This window comes from Trachurus japonicus, chromosome 17 (assembly GCF_045865225.1).
Source record: "Trachurus japonicus isolate A0001 chromosome 17, Traja_1.0".
Lineage (NCBI taxonomy): Eukaryota > Metazoa > Chordata > Actinopteri > Carangiformes > Carangidae > Trachurus > Trachurus japonicus.
In genome coordinates, this window is record NC_140923.1 from 38,415,467 (window position 1) to 38,433,433 (window position 17,967).

The 17,967-nt window shown below is 41.0% G+C and overlaps 1 protein-coding gene across 5 annotated transcripts in view; it reads left to right on the top strand.

The window, feature by feature from the left end:
- Positions 1-17,967, top strand: part of slc6a9 (solute carrier family 6 member 9) — a 78,429-nt gene that overhangs the window by 51,400 nt on the left and 9,062 nt on the right. For all 5 annotated transcript variants that reach the window (XM_085806032.1, XM_085806031.1, XM_085806029.1 and 2 more), the window contains 5 exons: positions 11,286-11,442; positions 14,511-14,642; positions 15,562-15,838; positions 17,509-17,641; positions 17,734-17,868. In XM_085806032.1, coding sequence (XP_085662158.1) covers positions 11,286-11,442; positions 14,511-14,642; positions 15,562-15,838; positions 17,509-17,641; positions 17,734-17,868 — 834 coding nt within the window. The remainder of the gene's footprint in view (positions 1-11,285; positions 11,443-14,510; positions 14,643-15,561; positions 15,839-17,508; positions 17,642-17,733; positions 17,869-17,967) is intronic.

Sequence of the window (17,967 nt, forward strand, 5' to 3'; positions counted from 1 at the left end):
CTGAACAGAATGGAAACTTGTAAACATGTTTTCTCCAAGCAGCATACACTGCAAAAACTCAAACTTTGTCAAAACAAATCTAATTCTACTTAAAATAAGACTCATCACATTTAAAAGTAGCTTGTTTTTTAGACACTTTTTACTTCTTTCAAGCATATATTCACTTGAAATAAGTAGAAAAATCTGATAGTGGAGCAAGTTTTTCTTTATTACAAGCACAAAAAACTTGCTTTCACTGGCAGATTTTTCTACTTATTTCAATTGAAAATTTGTTTGAAACAAGTGAAAATTATCTAAAAACAAGTAAATTTTTAGGTGATGAGTCTTATTTTAAGTGGAAAGAGATTAGTTTTGACTAGAAATGAGACATTTTGACAAGAAATAAGACAAATATTCTTGGAAAGATTTTGAGTTTTTGCTGTGTATTGGTTATTCTTTAAAACATCCCTATGTTGTTGTTCTGTTGTTGTGTAGATGTGTAATTTCAGGGGTGTGTGTTCACTGTTCAGTCAAAAAAAGCATCATTCAATGCAGGTGTATCAGCATAGTAAGATTCCTCATCGTGTCAAGTATGAACTCTGAATGTATGAAGTGATGTAACCTGTAAGTGACCTCTGTCTTCTGGGCAGCCATCTCTCCCACCCTTCATCTGACAGGACTCCGACTCTCTCTCCTCCCCCTCCTCCTCCCCCTCTCCTCCTCCTGACACCCCATCCATTGGTTTCAATTAATCAGCCACGGAGGGGGATTTATTCAGCCCCTACCCAATGAGATCCTTTGGTATGTGGCCCCACTGGTAGCAGGTTGAGAAGCCACGGTCGGCACTGTCTTTAGGCCTATTACTCTCACCTCACAGCCCCCTCATAAAGAGAGCTTTGAGCAGCCTGTTTTTGGGGGGATCCGGTGGGCTTTTTGTCCCATAACAGCCGAGTGGATTCAGTCCCTGCAGACAGACATGTTTACTAAACTCTGCGTAGGTGGAGCGGGGGGGAGATTACGTGTGCCACTTTGAATAACTGATGCCAGAGTCTTGGCTGTGGAACATCTGCAAAATGACACATGTTTTAATTTAGCTCATCTCACCGGAAAGTTGGATAACGCGTGCCCACCCCAGTGCGCACTGTTGGGTGAAGTTGTTTTTCATAGCTGATATGATAGAGGCTTCCTGTCCAATAGACAAAATTTCAGGCTCTAAACCCTTTCATTATGTGGTCCATTGTGTTTTAGACAGAACCCCCTCTGCTCTTTGTTGTTCATTGTCAAGAGGCTCTCATAACTTTGTCTGATTTAATAGTACACAGCACTAAGTACATCAGTTCACACCTGGTGGTGAAATGCAGCTCCATATGCATCTCAATCAGCTGTGACCGGATTTCACCTCCCCACCCTGTATGCAAATAAGCAGACGCTTGGTTTTTAACCAATCTAAGGGAGGGAGGTAGCCTAGAAATCTAGACGCACCCTAGCGGCAGCAAATATATTTGCTCCGTAGGTGGGTCTAGAAAGGAGCCATAGGAACTTTTGAGTCTCGAAAAAACCGATTGTGTTCACCAATCACAGCGCTCTATCTGTTTAGAGAGTCGTTGGGCGGGCTTAACGCGATGACGACATACATTTTAATTGGCTTGTCAGGCTAACGTCATCCTGCTCTTTGCTCTGATTGGTCGTAGCGCTACCCTATTGCATGTAGAGGCAGTTTGAAAGACAGCCTTCATCCCGCCCCCTGGATTGAGCCGAGGTCTACCGGTCGTTGCCAGACTAGACATTTTAATGATATAGTCAGGCTTGGAGGGAGGGGGATTGTGGAGGGTTCCTCTTGGGTGTCTTCACACCTGATCTTAGACCTGTCCCCTGATTGGGTCAGTAGAGACTGATGTTAAAGTGAGGCCTCACTGACGCCTGTTTTTCAGCAGAGCGTCATTTGTATCAACATCATAGAATGTGTATTTTCTTCTTTTAAGCAAAAGGTTAATCTGCAGCTGTATCCAGATGTGGAAACACAAGGCTATAGATCCATTCACACTGACCTGACTGCCCCTCTCACTATTTGGACAATAGTCTACCTCATTCACCTGCTTCCTGCATCTCCAATTTTCATCCCTTCCCAACATGAGATACCAGTTGCTCATGGCAACAGCAGAGGCTTTTGTCGTATGTGTGACCCATGATTCATGGGTCACTTTGATTCATGTTCTGCCTTGTGACCACAGCTCATTAAGGCCTGTTTTATCCATAATAAACTAACGTCACAGGGTAGCACATTACATAACACAGTTTGTTTGAGGGTATGTGTGTTGTTATGAAAAAAAGAAAAAAGAAAAAAAACGTGTTTAGGATCAGGTGTGATCTGTCTCTCATTCCTCATGCCCATTTGTCCCCCATGAAATCAGGGGCAGAATAATGATATTTTTTAAGCTGTAGTCATTTTGTGAGTTTGCAGAACTACAAAATGAACTGCTGTCAGTTAAAATCATTTCTATATTAGAAAAACATAATGCTACACTCTATCATTTCAATCTTTAACCAGTCCTAGTGTGACGATTATGTTGTAGTAGTAACAATGATATTATTATAACATTAAGAATCATTCATTTAGTCTCTGAATATCACAGACATGGATATTGAGAGCTGAGCAGCAGTTTGTCCTGTCAGCTGGGGAAGCGGTTATGTTAGCTAACATGGGCGCAGCAGCTAAAGTGGACCATAATAGCAATCAACATGATCGATTCAGACAACGCCTGACATATTTGATTAATTAAGTGGGCGGTAGAACACTACAGACATCAGCATTAAATAGAATCCTACTCTTGAATATTATGGGAAAGTAATTAGCCTAGTTCGTATCACTAAATGCAAAGAACATTGCCCTGTAATTAAAAACAGAATTAGTTATATATTATAGACAAGTCCATTAATAGTTCTTGTAGCACTTGCAGGGTGTATTAGCTGTCACAAGAAAAGTGGTACAGGGCCAGAAAAACATAGATGATCATTGCTAGAAATAGCAATAATAGTTTTGCTTTTGAGCCTGTGTGTGTATATATTTGTGTATACAGTTACAGTATATGTGGCAGTATGTGTGTTGTGATGTAACATGTAACCAGCTGTGGAAATCACATGTGGGACAGTTATGTTACACTGTTTTTTCCTGCTTAAGTCATCCTTATATTCTTCCATAATAATACTAATGTGTGACTTTCAGGCGCATATCACAGGGCAGCTTTAATGTTCAGTTGCCTGCTTATAAAAGATCAACTCGGACTGTCTTTAAGGTAGACGTGTATGCACAGACGGAGACAACCTCCCCTGAGAGAGTGAGCGAGCGAGCATTGAGCCGTCAGTAAATGCCACCGCTCTATAGGAGGTGTCACTAAATAAGATTCTTTCAGACAGAAAACGCCACACAGTCAGCAGTTGCACAATCGTAACAAATTGAATACTGTAGCAGAGACTGTTGGCAAAGCTCGGCAGCTCCTTCTTCTCACAGCTCTGAGTCACCTTTCTAAATTCAGAGAGGAAAACCTGCTGTGGTGTGTGACAGAGAGGGAAATTATACTTTCTTATATTGTCCAATCTTAAGTTAAGTTCAAAGATCATCATCAAAGGAAAGGAAGGGAAGGGAAGGTGTGTGTGTGTGTGTGTGTGTGTGTGTGTGTGTGTGTGTGTGTGTGTGTGTGTGTGTGTGTGTGTGTGTGTGGCCATAAGATGAAAGTAAGTGAGTAGTTCTTGCTACACTCCAGTGGGCAGTATCTCTTACAGACATGGCTGCAGCTGTCAGGAGGTTTGTGCTGCCGTCTGTCAAAATAGTCCTGTGTGTGTATGGAGATGCATATGTGAAACAGTGTGTGTGTATGTGTTTGTCTGTCCAAAAAGCTGGAGTGCACTCTTTGGACTGTGAGGGGAGGGAGGATGAGAGGCAGGGGAATCAAGAGGGACACAGGAGCGGAAAAGTGCATCTGAGATAAAAGCAAAACGAACAAGTTGAAGTTTATTTTCTCTACTATCACAGGCATGCAAAATAAGGTGATTGGCAAAAATGCACATCCCAACAGTGAGCGAGCAACTTCAAACGTCTCCTTTTATGCACAATGAGGAAGGATGTGACCGACTGATCTCATTTATACAGTGTTGATATTAGACAATATGGATGTTACCCATAATTCAGTGGTTTCCAACCTCTTTTGGCTTGTAACCCCATTTTGACATCACAAATTCCTGGCGTCAATCAAGATGCACCATACCAGCTCAGATAATTTTATATGCCGCATTTGATTTGAGCTCAATTTATAAGAAAGTGAAAGTATAGAATACAGTTGTTTAAGATTGTGCGTGGTGTTTTTAATCATAATTTTAAAAAGAATAATAATTAGTAAAAATGTTTTTATTAGTAATTTTTTTGGTAACACTTTACAATAAGGGTCCCTTAATTAACATTATTAGTACATTATTAAGCATTAATTAACTGTTTACAGATGGATTAACAATCATTATTATGTATTACTTAGGGTTAGGAAACAGATTAATTAATGTAGCCTATTAGTAAGCAGTTAATTAATGTTTACTACTCAAAGTTAGTTAATAAATTATTAAGTAATAATAAAAGTTGAATACTGTAATTAGTTATCGGTATTACTCAGCATTACTTAACACATTAGTTTATATATTAATGCTTAATAATGTACTAACTAACATTAATTAAGGGACCCTTATTGTAAAGTGTGCATTTTTTTTTAAATGAATTACTAGACATTTCAGGCGACCCCATTTGAATTCCAGGCGACCCCATGTGGTTGAAAAACACTGCCATACTTCTTTCAGGAACAAAGTATCCTGTCTTTTCCTGCACACCTTCACACAGTCATGACAGTGTACGACAACAGCCTAATGCTTCGTGTCAGTGAGCAGCTCCATCAGAGCTGTTAGGATTTGAGAGCATACTTTAGCTCAAGGGGAACTCGGCTGCAGCTTTTGAAGGGCTTTGCTTTCATCCTCCACCTACAAACGCTAGAGCACTTATTCCTGTTAAATTACACCTGCAGGCTTTGTAGAGCGTCATGTTTTGGGGTAAATCGCACCGATCCCACCCTCATGTCACTCTCAGTCTGAGCCCGCACAACGCAGCTCAGCGGTTTTCTCCTTGCATTCACGTCTCAGGCACTGAGCTGGCAGTCTTTTCAGGATGAGCTTAGCACGGAGGATAGTCCTGTGTTTTGTTGACAGCTGTTTGACAGACTGTTGGACTCAAACCTGTGAGATTATGACTGCAGATTGGTGAATCACCGGCCCAACACTAGCTGCTGCCAACGAGAATGTTTTGCGGTGTTTGTGGTGAATGTAGCAGCAGAGAGGTAATGATGAGACCCCTGCTGATCAGAAACAAGTTTGATAAAGACTCTTCAGACTCACTGGAGACTGTTGGACCTGTGACCCTAAAGACTTGATGCCTTACTGTCAAAAACAACTGCGTCTGAAGCCGACAGTAATCTGATTTAACTGTCATGTGGAATTTGACAGCAGTTACTGACATATTGATCCCATTAATGCCACTTTCAGCCGATGTGAACAGAATGTCTGCAGAAAAGAGCAGTTAACATCTCAGTGCATACTTGGTGCTATTTTTGTGGGGGAGGGGGGGGTTAAACTTTGTGTTATGGTTACAGTTTACAGATCCATGGCAACACACTAGATATTAAAAAAAATAAAAAAAAATCAAGGATGCAATTAGGGAATTTGGGAAGCAGTTTGTAACATTACATAATTGGATCATTTCCTCACACTCAATTATAAACAGCATACCTGCACCTACTGCATGATGTTGCAAGAGCCCCTACAGACTTTATCTGCAACTTGTGGCAGATAATAGTGAATCACTATTTAAGATCTTGATACTCATGAAGTCAGATTCCTCTCAACTCACAAATTTCATTCACAAAAATCAATGTAGCACACTCCAACGGACTCCCGTGTTGATTTTTTTTTGTAGCCTCGGAGTAGCAGAGACAGAGTCGTGAGTCAAAGTACTCAACAATGTGACTTCATCGAGACCTTGGAAAGAGCAAAAAGTAGCAGACCAAATAGAAGAAGAGAGAGGGAAGGGAGGGAGGGGGCATGTGGTCTTATATAAAGCCCAGATGGTCCTGGAGAAGCACGTGACGGGGAAACGCAGGGATATGGAGAGAGGAGTGTCTGTCTGTCTGTCTGACTCGCTGACCCGGGGGCTCCCGGGAGCCGGCACCAAGGGCTACAACACCTGGGCAGTGAGAGGCAGACTTCGGGGTCAGTGAAGGGAGAGAGGGATGTCATGAGGAACACAAAGTTCAACTTTTACCCACAGGGTGCAGCCAATATACTCCACTGTTAATGAGGCCGATCCTGCTCTGACTTTCGGTGCCTTCTGCTCTCTTCACGGGGTTCAGCATCGACCCCTCCAAACTTTAAATATCTTTTAATCTTTTTTTAAGAGTTATGTACAGGGAGTTTGCAGTCTGTCTGTCTTTTCTGCTCCTACTTCAACTGGTTTCCATTTCATTTAAACTCTGTCTGCACCCTGCTGAAGTGTGAACTGGCTGGTCAGACTCGTCCTGTAACTGTAAGAGAAGTGATGTGTGACAGCTGCTCTGCCCCTCAGCTCCACTCAGACTGTTGTGACACAGGAGTAGAAATGCACCGTACAGTTTTGGTTTAGGACTGCTTTGTTTTTTTTTACGGTTAATTGTACAACTGACAGTATGAGTCTATAGAAATGTATCAGGACTATTGGCTGTACAGTATTTATGGTGAACAGGCAGTCAACCAACCCGTCCGCTTCCATCCCAGTATTCAGTGGACATGGCATATAATTATAAAAAATGAAACATGATGTGATGATGTGCCCATTTTAATCAAGCTGATATTTTATTTTCATAATTTATCGGTTTGACAAACAAGTAGCTCATTAATCATATTGTTTAAAAAATGATAGAAAATAGCAACTGTTTCTGTCATTTCCCATCTCTCAGGGTGATGTGGTCACATTGCTCGGTTTATGCGACCAACAGTCCACATCTCAAACATATTTTACAGCACGGAGAAAAGTAACACACACTGAGCTCTCAGAACCTGTGAGGAGCAGATATTTGTTATGTGCTTCATGTTCTATCATCTCTTGCCAATTAAAGCTTAAAGGATAGTTCAACATTTGTCCAGTCTTGGCCCATTGCCATAATCCCTATAGTTTTAGGAATATGTTTGTTACCTTTAATTGTCAGTGCAAGCTATTTTTAGAACGGCGGAGCAGAGCCATGAGCTGCTCAGAACAACGCTACGAAGGCTAATGGGATTTCTTGATTTTCCTCATCAAACTCATCAAATACACAATCCAACAACTCCAAAACGCTCTGGTGGACAAGTTGTGACCTGCACATTCACCATGCTAACATTACGAGACGGAGTTGTTTTCGAGGTAAATACATGCAAAACCGCTGATGCGCGTTTCCGTTGGGGGCAGTTTTTTGGCAAGCAGTCTCTGTATTTGCCTCGAAAACAACTCTGTCTCGTAACGTTCCGTTATTATCTCATAGCGTGGTGAATGTGCAGGTCACAACTTGTCCACGAGATCGTTTTGGAGTTGTTGGATTGTGTATTTGATGAGTTTGATGAGGGAAACCAATTAGCCTCCGTAGCGTAGCTCTGAGCAGCTCGCGGCTCTGCTCCGTTGTTCTAAAAATAGCTTGCATCGACAATTAAAGGTAATGAACCTACTCCTAAATCTATAGGGATTATGGCAATGGGCCAATTTGCCAAAATGTTGAACTATCCCTTTAAAATCCCCCAAAAAACATTCGCAGATTCTTCATCTGATGAATGAACTGATAAACTGCAGCTCTCACAACACAAGTCACATCTTGCTATGGTAATATTGTCATTATATCAACAATATGATTTGATAATGCTTCCTAAAACACTTTGAGCCATTGTATCTTTGACTTGAATCGTTTCAGTCGGCTTCATGCTATTGCTGCACATTAAGCCCATCTTCAGTTTTGCATATGAGCATTTCATGGTGACTACCTTCATGTGTAACTGCACAGACAGCCCTTAATTAAAACATCAGAGTGTAGACCACATTATCAGAGCTTTCTAATGGCCACATGTTTCTTTCCTCTTGGTTAAATGCCACTAAAAGCAAAAAAGAAAGAAAAAAAGGCTCCGTTGGAAGCTAGGATGATTATTATGCTGGACACAATTCATGTTAAACATATCAGCTGTGTGTAGTGCAGGCCTCCTACACAGTGGCTGGATGTCACTGCAAAAGACAGAGGTCTGCTCACTTTGAATTTAAACTCTGTATAGTTGGCTCTGTGGTTTATGAATACATCAGGCTGAGTTTTAGAGAGAGAACGCCAAAGAGTCGGGGGTCATTGCTGTTCTCAGTGTTTCCTCTACTCTACTGCCGACCTGTCAGCCTCTATGTGTGCTGTGTGGAACTTTTCATGCCCCACACCTGGTTGCTGATAGGGAAGTCAGACGTACAAGATGTACAGCCCCGCGCACCGGGTGCGGCAAGAACACACACAGCTGCACACTGTTTTCCAAAGCTCCTCTCTCCTTCCAAAGTCAACTCCAGACGGAGACGTCGTAGCGTTCGGCCCCGCTGCGATGGCAGGCCCACCGCTGCGGTTGCTGCTGTGACCGTGGGTTCACTCTGAGCATCTTCCTCAACCAACAACATTTGTTGTTTGCTGATCTTCCTGTCTGTCCCACCTGCAGCCCCCAGTTGTGCCGAAAAGGAAAAGGTCAAGGATGCTGGAGAAACGCTCTTTGTTTTGCCCTCATGACATGCAAGCACAGCCAGACTCAAAGACAAACTCTAGAGCTTTTGGGGAGGGGGGGGGGATTATGGCGACTGTTTGCTTTATGTGGTTGTTGCTGTTTTGCTGTCCGAGTTTTTCTTTCCCCTTCTCTCTCATTAGTCACGCTTGGCGCTGCCTCGAAGCTGCACTATGGCACCATGGGGGCAAAATGTGGATGTTGTTCTTAGTTGTTGTGGTTTGTTGATGTTGACATTTTTTTGCTGATGAACAAGTTGTTTCACTCTGGAAGAAGCAGTGCATTCATCTGGGAGAAGTCTTGGTGCTTAGTGTGTATGTTTTTGTTTTACCGCACACGTGGGGACCATGGGGTGATTTGTGGGGACCCAGCAAGTTTCAAGAGCTGTTTGAAGGATTAAAGGATCAGTGTGTAAAATGAAAGGAAAACAGTTACATCTACCATTCAAATTCTATTATTTATCTATTAGATAATTTTATTGAAACGTGCTCTCTGGTTGGCTGGATTTTCCATTCCGTACTAACATGGTGGCGCAAGATGGCGATACTCTAAGCAAGACCCTTGCTATATGTCTATATAAAAGAAGAATTATAAGGCTATGAAAACCAAACGGATTTTATTTTATAGCGATTATACACTTACACAACTATATTTATTGGGAGTATATTCAGATTTTGTTAATACATCGTGACAAATATTACACACTGTCCCTTTAAGACTCGGTTTAAGACTAAGATTAAATGCGAGGTTGAGGTAAATGTTGAGGTTAGGCATTTAGTAAGGATGATGGTTCAGATTAGGGTTAGACCTTAATGATGTTAAACGACAGGTCCCCACAATGGTAGCTGTACAAACATGCGTGTGTGTGTGTGGCTACAACATAATATCCCCAGGACTTGGTTTCCATGTGTTTTCATTAAAAATAGAATAAAATATAAATGTGGTGTTATAATCTCTAGTGCAACAGCTCCTTAACATTCAGTGCTGTTAACAAACCCCCTTCTGAGGAATTGAAGTGTAATACTTGAGTTTCAAGATATACATGCAGCCATAGGCCAAAAGTTCTCTTGTTTTTTTCTGTGCTAAAAGGTGTATTTATGTGAAGTATTTACAGTTTCTGTCAAATTCGAAGCTTTTATTACTTAGAATATGAGATTATTCATTCAGCGAGCCCCTGAAACGCAGCCTCTGCTGTACACAGATAACATAGGCAGCATGAATGAATAAATGAATGAAGTTTTTTTTTTTATTATTATTTTGTCATGCATATAACTGTGCTCAGTCTCCGTGGGTTTTAGAAAAACACTGCACAGTCATTTAGAATAGAAAAACTGTGCCGTATCAAACAAATCTTTTCAGACCTTCTTTTCTTGTCCTCAAACTTTTGAGACCATGTTAATAGAGATGAAAACGGCCCAAAGAAAGAGCCGTTCCAGTTTTTGATCGTCTGTGCACCAGAATATCTCAGGGTTCTTGTCTAGTCATTTCATGTATAATTAACTCTTTTTAAATCATCATAATTTGTTCAGCATGAAAGAAAATTTCCACTTCAACCAAATCACAGTTTGCACAAACCATTTTCCTCCTCAACATATTTTTGTCAGCCAACCTCAATGGCTAATAAAAGCACATCATGCACGTCTTTTACAGCCCATTTTTCTTCAATTAAATTAGTAAGCTATTTCAGCACATATAACGCCTTGATAACCAGCATATCTGTAATTTTATTTAGCCTATATTGACATCATTTCTGTTTGTTAAAGACCGACTCTAGAGCCACAAGTTAAACTATTAATCTTCCCTGTATTCTACCTGTTTTTGTTTTTTTCTCCACAAAAACAGAAGACACATAATATAAATTAGCAGTGTTCATTTTGTTTTGGAGTATGAGTGTCTTCATTTGCATCCACTGACTGACAGACAGACATGCAGGCAGACAGACAGACAGAACAGCTGAGGTTACAGAGGAGGTTAGGAGAGAGGGACCATCTGATGCCAGCAGATGGGGTGATGGAGGGAGGGAGGAGTAGAGAGGAGAGGCTGGAAATCAGGACGACAAGACCAAATGCTTATGGGCTGTTTAAGGCGCTGATTTCACTTTACATCCTGTCTGCTCCAGCGGGCCCACCTTATGCCAGGCTTTGGGGTAGAGGAGATAGTATTTTACACAGAATATTTTAATAACTGTGAGTGCGAGCATGCCACATGAATAATTCAACTCCACATGCGCCCCAAAGATGTTTATTGTTCACCATCATTGCGCAACACCGATGTTAAACCAAGATCTGAACACTAAGAGCAAATAAGGCACCTGAAGAAGCTCCTCGTTCGCTCGTTCGTTTATGATTTATGCTGGTAGGTGAGGTGTGTCCCCCCCACCTGCCTTGGACCCGCTGCAGCAGCACTATCTCAGAAACACACTCTCCTTCCCGCCACCTGAAGTCACCTCTGCTCCTCTCTCTCTGTCTTTGTTGTAGAACGGAGCAGTTCCAGGAGAGCCAGTGAAGAAGGATGAAAACTCCCGGAGAGGGAACTGGGGCAACCAGATAGAGTTTGTTCTCACCAGCGTGGGCTATGCTGTGGGCCTGGGCAATGTCTGGAGGTTTCCCTACCTCTGCTACAGGAATGGAGGAGGTATGGAGTTCAACGCAGCACTTAGCTCTATCATTGATTGGCTTTATTATTGCTGGCCGATGCACACACACACACACACACACACACACACACACACACACACACACACACACACACACACACAAAAAACCACAAAATGAGCACAGAGCATTTAAGCAGAGGTAGACACAAGTGGACAACTCCATTACTTGAGCCATAGTGGAGATACACCTGGTCAAATATTACTGCAGTACGGGTGAAAGCTGTTCAGAGTTTATCTGCTAGAATGTTTTTCTTTAGAAAAAATACCCAAGTAGCAAACACTTTCAACATTGTTATACAGTGCATTTACGAAGCCGGATCAATCTGAAACAACTCACCAAGTGCACTGATTTACTTGTACAACCGCTAGAATAAACTACTAATAAAGAATAATCTGGAATAAATCCTTGACATGTTTTCTCAGGTTGAATGTAATTTTTTTTCCAGTGTGATGAAGTTTGGTTCTCTGATGCTATGCTGTCTAACATAGCATCAGTTCAGGCTGAGCTGTTAAAAAATGCAGCAGCTCAACATGACAGGCAGTGAAGGATTTAACTGTTGACTGATGAACACAGTGTTCTGCTGAACAAAAGCTCTGCTTTAAAGACATCATGGAATTGTAGAGGCAAAAGATATCATAACTTACATAAGTTGGCAGCACGTTGGGTTATTATAATGGTATGAGCCGGCCCAGATGTGTTTTTTGTTTTCAAACGGTTTTATCTTATAGGTAGGCCTTCAGCCAGCCTATATGTGCCAATTATGTCCCAGCCTGGTCAGTTGCGTACATGAACTGATGAAGCCTCTTGGATGAGAGGTGAAACGTCTTCCTAGACAAATAACTAAGTCCAGTTGCTTTCGATTTAACCTCCTTTGAAATTAAATGCACATAAGCCCTCTCCACATCTGCACATCGAGTGTAGTGAATGTACATCAGCAGCCCAGTGGCAGTGGGTCATTTTTATTTGAACAGCCTTTACAGCCCAATACTGATTGTTGATAGTTAATGTCCAGGTTCCTATTTGTAAAACAAGACCAGAGAATGATTGTGCTGGGTAAAAAGCATACAAGCATACAGTTTTATTTTGCAGCAGCTACTTTTAAGCCCATTACTAAATTAGTGTGTAAAGTTTTGGGTTGACTCCATTAAAACTTGAGAAATGGCTCAGCTTGAAAAGGCTGAAATATTATGAAATGGTTGCTAGGAAACATCTGCGGCGCTGTCAAATGCAATCAGCTGCTTAGTAAACTGGTAGTTACTGTGGCATCAGCAGCTGTGACAGCTTAACAGCGTCTTTGTGAATGTAGGTAAGACTTTGATTTATTCAATTCAATTCATACAAAGAAAGACATGCATCAGAGTTCCCACAGTTTAGAATTATCTGATGTGTATTGTTGTACACTGTGTATTTTTGTGTTACGTAACTTAAGATATCTTAAATGTTTACATTAGCAGACAGGTCAGATGTGTCAATGCTGTTCCACTTCCTGCACCAGCCACGTAACAGCTCACACTTAATGTTCACGGCTTCAGTCCAAAAGCAGCTTCTTAAGCATCAGGTTTTGTGAAATGACATGATTGTTTATTGGGCTGTGATAGGCTGTCAAGTTGTGTCTGAGCGCACAGAGCAGGGATCCAGCTGCTGTTGTGCTGCTGACGTCTCTCTTTCTCTCCGTAGTTATTCAAGGCAAGAACATGATGAAGAGGAGCCGTGCTCATGCTCTGTTGTTTTCACACCTGCTGAAATGCAAGGACACAGCAGCATATGTAGGCCATACGTTAACTCACGTACTGCAGCTACAGATATGATCAGGGTTTTGTTACAGGGTCTGCTGGTTGCGCCGACCTAGTTGGCATACACAAAACACACACACAAAGATAACACACACACACACACACACGCAACAAACATTCCCTGTAGATAAGTGTCTGGTTTTCTGGTCCAGTCCGAACCACCAGAGAGTTTCTGCAACACTGGACAGACTCAGCTGCACATATAGTGACCCCTCTGCTCACCCAGGGGAGGTTATAGTGACAGATGAGGTTTATGTTTTATTTATTTCTTTTTCTTCCCTATTTTTTTACTATAACGTAATGATTAAGGTGTCGTTTATGTAGTAATACATAACAGGGTTCCTACGCAAGTATGGAAAGTATGGAATTTGATTTTAGACATTCCAGGTCAGGAAATGTATTGAAAATGGAAACTATTGTATGGAAATATATTTATCTTAATACTTATCTTAAGTTATTTGGGTTAATTATTTCTATTGTACCTAGCTACAATCTCCTGGAAATGATTTGGTTACATCATGGCATACTACACATTCAGAAAACAAATAATTAATGACATGCTTTTTTATATTATGCACATCTATTTACTCAAATATCACAAATTATTTAAAAAAAAATTTACTGAGAAGTCTGGAAATTAGGGTCTGGAAAAAGTATGGAATTTGGAAATTGAAAATGTGTCGAAACCTAGGATGCATGTATTGTTTGTCATTTTTTTAATGAGTTTTATTTTTGTTTTTATGCTCGATAAATGAATTAAATAAATAAATAAATAAACTAAACTTTTACATAAACATACACTATATCGCTCACATAAACATGTTTTCTTTAGTTCTGCATTATACCTCATCACTATGTTTGCAGCTTTGTGATTGCACCAGTGTATTTAATGATGACGTATGGTGGGTTTCCTTACTTCCATGTGATTTTAGCCCTGCACCCTGTAGCTCATCGGTACATCATCCCCGGCTGGTTAAGCCTGCCAACCTAAATAATATGTCTGATTTTATTTGTGCATTCGTGCTTATGGACCAGACGCCTCCACATCCCTCGACTTCATGCTCATTTAGCCGTACAGTGGTTATTATCTCTGTCAGACAACAGCATAGGAGGGATGTGGCATTGTATCTGCTTGTTAGGCTGACATGTTTTGTGAGGACGAACAACAAGTTCTCAAGTTATGCAAATGAAGCAACTCGGAGAGTGACTCTGTGTCCTGTTGTTCGGTTGTTCTCCCTCCCTCCACCTCCAGGTGCCTTCATGCTGCCGTACTTCATCATGCTGGTGTTCTGTGGAATTCCTCTCTTCTTCCTCGAGCTGTCCTTTGGTCAGTTTGCCAGCCTCGGATGTCTGGGCGTCTGGAAGATCAGCCCTATGTTTAAAGGTTAGTGGTGTGTGTATAGTGATCAGTCCTCATAAAGATACTTTAGCTGGACAAAACCTGTATGAGTGAGTGTGTTTAAACATTTTGACTTTTACTCAATGAAAGTACGGGTACTCTCCTTCCAATTTGGGACAAAAGTTATTACCTACATTATTGGTTCAGTTTGGGTTTAAAGGCCAACGCCCTATAACTCGGGATCACTTACAGAGCGATTTGATAAATGAGGGAGACACTGACAGATAATAAGATTTTTAACATTCAGGAAATAAAATAATCTAGCATTGCACATCAGGAATGAAGCAGCAATGAAGTCTTGAAATCCAGCACTTTTTTCACAGCTGCTCTCTAGTTTATTTATATTCTTATTAATAATTAATAATTATAAGAATAATGACCGAAAAAAAAACTACATAAAGTGCTGAATCAATTTTTATGAGAGCTAATAGATGATAAGATATATAGAAACACTTAAACACCAAAATGTGAAGTGTAAAAAGTCATTGGTGCTCTGATATGCGTGGTCGTCTTTACAGAACATCATCATTCATCAGTGTGGATGTTCACATTGTTACAGTTATTATTTCCTGGTGATGAATTTAAGGCTGGCAGATTACTTGAATTTCTTTCATTGGTGATGGTGAGCTAAAGATATAAATGCATCTCAGCACAGAGTGGCATCATTTTTGATAATATCAAGAATCAATATGTTAAACTAATGAAACATGGCAAAGTTAGAGAAGTGATAGAGTTGTTGTTGTTGTTGTGTGGAGATTCAGTGCATCATAAACAGATTAGATCAGAGTCTATTACATTATAAAAGATCCATACTGTGCAGCTTGTTGTCATGGTAGATCACCGTTAGTGGATGTGAATAACAATATTCTTCCATATTGTCTTTATCCTGTCTCCCTCTCCTCAGGTGTGGGCTACGGGATGATGGTGGTGTCCACCTACATTGGGATCTACTACAACGTGGTCATTTGCATTGCCTTTTACTACTTTTTCATGTCCATGACAAGGCTGCTGCCGTGGACCTACTGCAACAACCCCTGGAACACGCCGGACTGCAGCGGCGTGGTGGGCAGCGGCAGCCAGCTCAACGCCAGCCTGGCTAACGCTACCACCAGCCTGGTGGCCGGAGTGTCCGAGGTGGTCAACCGCACCAAGAGGACCAGCCCCAGTGAGGAGTACTGGAAGTAAGTACCGGACGAGCAGCAAGGACATGTGGTGAAGTTTGACTACTGCTCTGAATTCATCAGTTACATCAGTAGTTATTCTGTACTGCACCAATATAATAGCACAACGCCAGGCTTTTATATAGAGAGGGGGATGGCAACCCTTACTGGTTTAATGAATATTGCACCCAAAACATCCCATGATTAATTAAGAGACTGTGTTCACCTCTTTTTGGACAACGCATCTGATGCAACAACTTGCTATACACACAACCTTGTGCCATGAGCTTTACATCATGTGCATTGGATCAATATACAGCCTGAGGAAGCACACTACGGTTTGACTTGTTATAAGTAAGCAAAGTATTGGACAGCTTTAAATTTACAGTTCCACTGAAACACAAGTTGTTGTTGTTTTTTTTAATTACACTTTAGTTTGAAATTTGATTAGATTTTTAATTAAATGTATTTTTCAGTAAAGTCTGAGCCTTTATGACAAAGATCATGCACATTGAAGTCGAAAAAGTAAATAAAAATAAACTCATGGATTCTGACTTATAAGGGCCAGAAGACTGAAATCCTTAATAAATTGTGTACATAATGCAATTTAAAATTTCATACATTTATGTAAACCATTATTACAGTGTTAGTCAAGAGCGGATCTGTTGGAGAGAATATTTTGATTAAGTTTTGCCACGTTATGCAAGTGACCCCTTCCGTATTTTTAGGCTGTTCATATTTTACACAGAGGTCAAAATTGACTTGCACCTGTTAGATAAGCTCGCCTCAAACATGCCCCTTGTTTGCCGAAAGCGTTCAAATATTTGGACTAGATTTGACTGAAGCGCAGCAGCGATCCGCAGTGACAAACAGGAGGTTTCCCATCTTATGTGTCAGTTTTTGGAATGAGCTCTTTTTTTTTCCTATCGGTGCAACCAGAGCAGGTCAGGTGTAGCCAGGTGCACCTTTTTTTTTAATGTTTGTGTGGGTGCAGCTGCACTATGTGAAAAAGGATTCGGTGATGTGAACCAGAAATCAGTGGGTTGTAGCAATCAATTGTCCTCTTGAGTCACATTACACATCTGGATGATGTGGATTAGATGGATGAGAGCAGAGAGAGAGGACAGAAAATTAGACAACTGTAATTTTCCCAAGTTTTTTTTTTTCCGAGCTTGTCGCACGTTAACCCAGGAGAACTCAGATCCAGGAGCTGGTTTCTGTGGTCACTCACAGCAGCCGGGTGTCGCACACATGACTTAATCAGGATGGATTATCACGTGTAATGATTCTGCATTTCATCCTGCTGCTTTCAGCTGCCTGTAAGAATTTAATCAGCTGCAGTTAAAGGCTTTCACACTGTGTAGCAGCAGTTGGTGTTGTTTAGGATTCAGCATGGATCTGCAGCTCAGTACAAACCTGTTTTCATACTACTATATTTGTATTCAATTTATTTTTTATATATCAATGTAAAAGTGTTACCGGTTTAGAGAGTATAGTATTTTTTGTGTGTCACTTCTGAGTTAGTCCACTGATTAAATTCATACTGATTAAATTTCAGAGGCCACACAGAAATGTTACCACAAAGATATTGTATTTTTGAGCTACAACAAAATATTGAAGTACTACAGAATAGTACTACACAATATTGAAGTATCTTCCTTTATTTGTGTGTCTGTCTCTCTGTCTCTCAGACACTATGTGTTGAACATCTCTGATGACATTGGAAACTTTGGAGAGGTCCGTCTCCCAATCTTAGGCTGCCTGGCAGTGTCCTGGTTTGTCGTCTTTCTCTGTCTCATCAGGGGTGTTAAATCCTCTGGAAAGGTCAGCCTTGCACACACATGCACACACAAATGAAGACACACACACACGCACCATCTTTTCTCACCGAGTGTTTGTGGTTTTGTTTTGTCCAGGTGGTGTACTTCACAGCTACATTCCCCTATCTAGTTCTGACCATCCTGTTCATCCGTGGCATCACCCTGGACGGAGCCATCAACGGCATCAAGTACTACCTGACTCCACAGTGGCAGAAGGTCCTGGATGCAAAGGTACGCACTCACTCACAAACACACAGGCAGATGGACAAATAAAGCAGAAATAGAAATAGATTTTTTGTCCTACCTTTGACTTGATGTGGGTTTGTTTTG